The 7,852-nt window shown below is 44.5% G+C and overlaps 1 protein-coding gene across 1 annotated transcript; it reads left to right on the forward strand.

Annotated features, from left to right (window-relative positions):
* LOC120545404 (olfactory receptor 2A14-like) lies at positions 1-7,852 on the forward strand. Its single transcript, XM_039779698.1, has 5 exons — positions 1-616; positions 5,117-5,419; positions 7,294-7,344; positions 7,452-7,682; positions 7,803-7,852. The coding sequence occupies exons 1-5, from the start codon at positions 1-3 to the stop codon at positions 7,850-7,852; spliced, it is 1,251 nt and encodes a 416-aa protein (XP_039635632.1).

A 7,852-nucleotide genomic window follows, 5' to 3' on the forward strand; every position in this document is an offset into this window, starting at 1 on the left:
ATGATAAACTTCACACAGGTTTCATATTTCACTTTTGGTGCATACTTTAATATTGGGCTCTTTAAATACTTATTTTTTCTGATCATTATGTGTTTTTATGCTTTAATAGTTTGTGCCAATCTTTTGCTGATTGTGGTTATCTGTAAGAACAGAAGCTTACATGAACCTATGTACCTTTTTCTGTGCAGCCTGTTTGTAAATGAACTGTATGGTAGTACAGGGTTGTTTCCATTCCTTCTGGTTCAGATCCTCTCTGACATTCACACTGTTTCTGTTCCCTTCTGTTTCCTGCAGATTTTCTGTGTGTATACTTATGGCTGTGTAGAGTTTAGTAACTTAGCCATCATGTCTTATGACAGATATCTTGCTATCTGTTATCCTCTGCAATATAACACACGTATGACATATAACAAGGTTGCCGTGCTTATTGCTCTAACATGGTTATTTCCATTTTTTGCAATTGCTGTCCCGATGTCTTTAAGTTCCTCTTTACAGCTGTGTGGGAACATCATTAACACAGTTTACTGTGACAATTACTCTATTGTCAAACTGGCCTGCTCTGACACCGCAGTGAACAACATTTATGGACTCATTAACACTTGTCTTGTAGTCTTCGGTCCTCTCATTTTAATCCTTTACACACACATGAAGATCCTTAAAGTGTGTTATTCTGGTTCTAAACAGACCAGACAGAAAGCTGTCAGTACCTGCACACCTCTCCTCGCTTCTCTACTCAACTTTTCTTTTGGTTCTTTCTTTGAAATACCGTGACAGAACCGTGACCGAACCCGGCCCGAGCCCGACAGGCATCCAGAGATTTATGTCCGAGCCCGACCCGGCCCGACACCGTTAAAATCTAATTTTTTCTCATACTAATGACACATGTAGGCTACGTGTGTTTGTGTGGAAAGCTTTTATTAAGCAACTGTAAGGAAGGCACTCAGAAATGTCAACAGATGAGCGCATCAGCACAGTGCACGTTAACACAGGCGCACACAAGAGGCCCAATCATATAATTGAAACAAAATTAACATATGCCTTGACAATTATGTGGAAATACTTCCACACAGTAGACTTTCCTTCATTTTCGGTGGTTTTAAAATCTCCTGAGGCCAACTTCTTTTTAACATCTTCCACCGTTGCATGCAGTCTGCCTGATATGCACGTGTTTCTGCACACAGGAAGACGGATGTTAGGTTAATATTTTAAATTTATTTTAAATCACAAAAACGAACATTTGCATCAAGTGAAACCAGCCCATTACCTAATAAGCTGTTTAAAATTTTAAATGTCCAGTGCCTTAGGCTACCGCGCTGATGTGACCATCCGAGCCCGACCCGAACCCGTCCATCATTCTAAATATCTGTCCGAACCCGGCCCGGCCCGTCGGGTACCGTTGGGACCCGTCGGGCTCGGGTCGGGTATCCCAGCCTTATTGTGGTCCTAGCCAAGGAAGTATCAAACTTTATGAACAAAATTGTTATTTTTTTATATTGTCATTTTTATGCACCAAATAAATGTTATAAACGTCTTTATCTATGTGAAGAAAAACTAAATTCAGGTGGCAGGTGACAATTCAAAATATAATAGAATATAATGTGTTTGCTGCCCCTGTTTTCTAGTTTTAAATACAGTATCTCACAAAGGTGAGTACACCCCTCACATTTTAGTAAAATTTCATTGTATCTTTTAATGGGACAACACTGAAGAAATTACACTTTGCTACAATGTAAAGTATTAAGTGTCCAGCTTGTATAACAGTGTAAATGTGCTGTCCCCTCAAAATAACTCAACATACAGCCATTAATGTCTAAACCGCTGGCAACTAAAGTCAGTCCACCCTTATGTTAAATTCCCATAGAGGCAGGAAGATTTTTATTTTTAAACGCCAGTTATTTCATGGATCCAGGATACTATGCATCCTGATAAAGTTCCCTTGGTCTTTGGAATTAAAATAGCCCCACATCATCACATACCCCTTCACCATACCCCCCCACATCACACTACCCTTCACCATACCCCCAATCACATACCCTTCACCATAACCCCCACATCATCACATACCCTTCACCATACCTTCACATCATCACATACCCTTCACCATACTCCCCACATCATCACATACCCTTCACCATACCCCCATCATCACATACCCTTCACCATACCCCCACATCATCACATACCCTTCACCATACCCCCCCACATCATCACATACCCTTCACCATACCCCCACATCATCACATACCCTTCACCATACCCCCACATCACATACCCTTCACCTACCCCCCATCATCACCATACCCTTCACTATACCCCCCACATATCACATACCCTTCACCATACCCCCACATCACATACCCTTCAACATACCCCCCACATCACACCCCACCATACCCCCCATCATCACATACCCATACCCCCACATACACATACCCACACATCAACAATACCACTACCCCCACATATACCCACCATACCCCCCATCATCACATACCCTTCACACCCCATACATACCCCTTACACCCCCCCCACACACAACCCTCACCATACCCCACAAACCTCACATACCCTCCCACACCACACACCACCATACAACCTCAACCATACCCTATCACATACCTCACTATACCTACACATCACAATACCCTTTTACCATACCCCCTCATCAATACCCTTCACCATACCCCCACACCACAACACCACCCTTCACCCCCCCCACATATCACAACCCTTCACCATACCCCCACATATACAACCCTTCACCACACCCCCACATCAACACAACCCTTCACCATACCCCCACATCATCACATACCCTTCACCATACCCCCACATCACCACATACCCCTTCACCATACCCCCACATCATCACATACCCTTCACCATACCCCCACATCATCACATACCCTTCACCAATACCCCCACATCATCACATACCCTTCACCATACCCCCACATCATCACATACCCTTCACCATACCCCCACATCACATACCCTTCACATATACCCCCAAACATCAACATACCCTTCACCATACCCCCCACACATCACATACCCTTTCACCATACCCCCATACATCACATACCCTTCACCATACCCCCACATCATCACATACCCTCACCATACCCCCCACATCACACACCCCTTCATACCCCCACATCATCACATACCCTTCACCATACCCCCCCATCATCACATACCCTTCACCATACCCCCCATCATCACATACCCTTCACCATACCCCCACATCACATACCCTTCACCATACCCCAACATCATCACATACCCTTCACCATACCCCTCTACATCATCACATACCCTTCCACCATACCCCCACAGCATCACATACCCTTCACCATACCCCCACATCACACAACCACCCTTCACCATACCCCCCACATCATCACATACCCTTCACCATACCCCCACAGCATCACATAGCCTTCACCATACCCCCCACATCACATACCTACCTATATACCCCCCACATCATCACCATACCCTTTCACCATACCCCCACATCATCACATACCCTTCAATACACACCCTCATCATCACATACCTTTCACCATACCCCTCATCATCACATAACTCTTCATCATATACCCCCACAATCACATACCCTTCACCATACCCCTCACATCACACATACCCTTCACCATACCCCCCATCATCACATACCCTTTCACTATACCCCCACAGCATCACATAGCCTTCACCATACCCCTTACATCATCACATACCCTTCACCATACCCCCACATCATCACATACCCTTCACCATACCCCCACATCATCACACATACCCTTCACCATACCCCCCCCACCATCACATAGCCTTCACACATACCTCCACATCATCACATACCCTTCACCATACCCCCACAGCATCACATACCCTTCACCATACCCCCACATCATCACATACCCTTCACCATACCCCCCATCATCACATACCCTTCACCATACCCCCACAGCATCACATACCCTTCACCATACCCCCACATCATCACATACCCTTCACCATACCCCCACAGCATCACATAGCCTTCACCATACCCCTTACATCATCACATACCCTTCACCATACCCCCACAGCATCACATAGCCTTCACCATACCCCTTACATCATCACATAGCCTTCACCATACCCCCACATCATCACATACCCTTCACCATACCCCCACAGCATCACATAGCCTTCACCATACCCCCACATCATCACATAGCCTTCACCATACCCCCAACATCATCACATACCCTTCACCATACCTAGAGACGCAAACCAGTTGAGCCATAGGGATAGCTGCGTGCCTCAATTTACTCTGTTGGCATGCACTTCTATCTTAAACCTTTTTCTCAAACAGTAATCAGAACTACCTAAAGCTTATTGTTTCTATTCTGCTCCTCAAAAACACCTTGCGTGCCTTAGACTGTCAGGTGTCACAGAAGACATAACCCATGTGCGAGTAGCCATAGATTTAATGTGAAACAGCGGTAGAGAAGGAAGCTCTTCGGTCAACAAATTCAAGTCTTGAAAGGATTCCAGCCGACCTGGCTTCCTTGGACCTCGTGAGTAGACCCCTAAATCTTCTACTACCACTTTTGAGCAATCTTCACAGCTACATCTGGCGGATAGTCTTGGCAGTTTATTTCCAATTTCTGTAGCTCATAAGAATGAGAGATAGGACTCATTTTAATCTCAGAAGACTAGAGTCTGTATTGAATGTTTGTTTTGACATTAAAACATACATGCTCCAGTCCAGTCTACATGTACGTGCACACAAATCACATGTACATACACTGGCTAACTCCAAATTCTTTTCAGGAGTGAACCTGTTAACCCCTAACTACTTTTTACTTTTCTTTCCTATCCTGTTATCCTCTGCAATATCACACACGTATGACATCTAACAAGGTTGCCGTGCTTATTGCGTCCGTATGGTTATTCAGTGTACTTCACATTGTTCTCATGATGTCTCTGAGTGTCACCTTACAGCTGTGTGGGAACACGATTCAAAAAGTGTACTGTGACAACTACTCCATCGTTAAACTGGCATGCTTTGACACAACCATCAATAACATATTTGGACTTGTATATATGTTTACTGTAATAGTTGCTCTTATAATTCTCATTCTTTACTCCTACATGAGGATTCTTAAAGTGTGTTTTTCTGGTTCTAAACAGACCAGACAGAAAGCTGTCAGTACCTGCACACCTCACCTTCTTTCCCTGCTCAACTTTTCTTTTGGGTCTTTCTTTGAAGTAGTGCAAGGGAGATTTAATATGAACAGTTTACCCATCATGTTACGCATTTTTCTGTCATTGTACTGGCTTACGTGCCAGCCGCTCTTCAATCCTGTAATGTACGGACTGAAAATATCCAAAATCCGTAACATATGTAGAAGTCTTGGTTTTGGTAAAAGAATGTAGAACAGGCCTATAGAGCTGGACAATGTTACCTAAAGTCACGATTAATTGAACATTTGACCCTGATGATGATTAATGAAAGATTTTTGATTTTATTTTTATTTTTTCACTGATGAGGTTTGTACTGTAAACATGCTCAACTATTAGAGGAATGATTTTATTTCTAATGAAAGAGTGCATATCTTAACTTTGTGATGTTAAAATACTTAGAGGAAACACAGATGAACATGTTTTTGGCTATTTACTGAATATTTCCAACAATTGCAATCACAGCACACGAGAAAAAGTTACATTTTAGTTTTAATGTAAGAAGCAAGTTTCCTTAAAAAGTAGAAAATAAATAACTTGCATTTTCTTTGCAAACAAAACAAATTATTTTAAATATTGGCATGTTAAAAGTAAAACACAGGGCTTTCGAGTGGGGGAGCAGAGTTCATGTCGAGGAAAGGTTGATAAGACTTTCACCCTGGCAACAAATGTTCGAATACTTCCTTGTTGTTTTGGCATCTAAACTCAACTGTTGTCGCCGACGGTTATGCTTTGTTATGTTTTGTCTGCTTAACTCATCTATAACGGCTGCTTTTGGTTATTCAGGACCACCTCCACCCTGGACATCATTGGCTCTGTCTGCTTCCCTCTGGAAGAACAAACTGATTGAAAAGCAGTTTCTTTCCATGAGCCATCAGAACACTCAACAAACATACAAACCATGAACTTACCTTTATTATGCTAAGTGCAATAATATTACAATAATCATACATCATCTGCAATATTTTACCCGTCCCGTCCTGTTAAGCTCGCTACCTGTAGGTAGCTTCTCTGTTCTCTCCTCTCTCCCTCCCTCTGTCTGTCATAATTGCAGGAGTGGAGTCTGGTATGTGGTAGTCAGGCTTCCAGCTGCATCTCACCCATCACAAACAACCTCTGCTTCATATACCGGGTCATTCCTTCACTCTACGTCAGATCATAGCAAATACTGCCACAGGTAGTCTCGCTCCAGACAAACCTTTGCCTATCTGTTTAGTCTACTTGTATGTTTTCCTGTCCTGATCCTTTCTCTTGTGCCTCAGCTACTATTGGAACCTGACTCCTGCTACCAGAACCACCACCACTGGACCTACTGTCTCTCTCTGATGGACCCACTCTTTCCCAGAATTCACCTGACCTGTTCTCCACCCTGAAAACCTGGACTTGCCTTTCCCCTCCCGGAAACCTGGACATGACACTTTGCACTTTGAATAAAACCTGTTAAATTCACACTCCTGGCTCTGCATCTGTCTGCATTTGGGTTGTGATTAGCATTCAAACCTAACAGTATGATCTGACCTCAAAATGAACCCAACAGACCCAGACGTAGAGCCCACCCCTGAAATCACGATACATGATACACTGTTCAAGACTATCTCCGATAACAGTCAGATGTTGCTCAATCAGGTCCAACTCCTCACGAATCAAGTATCTGCCCTAACCACTCAAGTCAACGCTACACCCCCCTGTTCATGGCATCAAGCCACATCTCCCTCTGGTCCGTCTGCTTTGCTTGCTCCGCCAGTGCAAATTATAGAGCCTTTTGTTCCTACTCCCGAGCGTTACGGTGGTAACATGGGAACCTGTGGCGATTTCCTTACACAGTGTTCTTTAGTTTTTGAGCAACAGCCACTACCCTATGCCACTAATAGATCCCGTATCACTTACCTGATTAACTCTACCATCGTTTCTGCCCGTTCCTGGGGATCTCAGATATGGGAGAGTCAGTCAGCTGTGTGCGATTCCTATTTGGCATTCACCACTGAGATGAGGAAGGTTTTCGATCACCCAGTATGGGGTAAGGAGGCTGCTAAGTGTTTGTTGTCTCTTCGGCAGGGATCACGCAACATTGCAGAGATGGCGGTGGAGTTCTGGACTATGGCAGCGGTGAGTGCCTGGAATGATGAGGCGTTGCAAGGAGTGTTTATTAACGCTTTGTTTGAGACTTTGAAGGATGAACTTGTGTCACATGATGAATCTTCTACGCTGGATAGCCATCAGGTTGGATAACCGCATTCGGGAGCGCCGCTGTGAGAAGACGGCCAGCCCCAGGTTACCTGTCTGTCACCTATCAACTCCTCCCCGCCGTTTCGCTCTGGAAGCGGCTGAGACTCCCCGACTCCCTACGAGTAGTTCCGAACCCGAAGCCATGGAGGTGGGCTGTGTACAATTGTCCTCTGAGGAGCGTGCACGCCGCATTAATGCTCGATCTTGCCTTTACTGTGGTGAGGCTGGTAATTTTGTCTCTTCCTGCCCAGGTAAAAGGGTTGGCTCATCATTAATGTTAAAAGTTTTGGTGAGCTGAGCAGCAAGTTCTCCCTCTTCCCCCCCATATTCGGCTCCAGACCTCCCTCCAGTGGCAGTCCCGGAGTTTCCCTGTCGGCGCGCTTATTGA

Source organism: Perca fluviatilis, chromosome 2 (genome assembly GCF_010015445.1).
Source record: "Perca fluviatilis chromosome 2, GENO_Pfluv_1.0, whole genome shotgun sequence".
Taxonomy (NCBI): domain Eukaryota; kingdom Metazoa; phylum Chordata; class Actinopteri; order Perciformes; family Percidae; genus Perca; species Perca fluviatilis.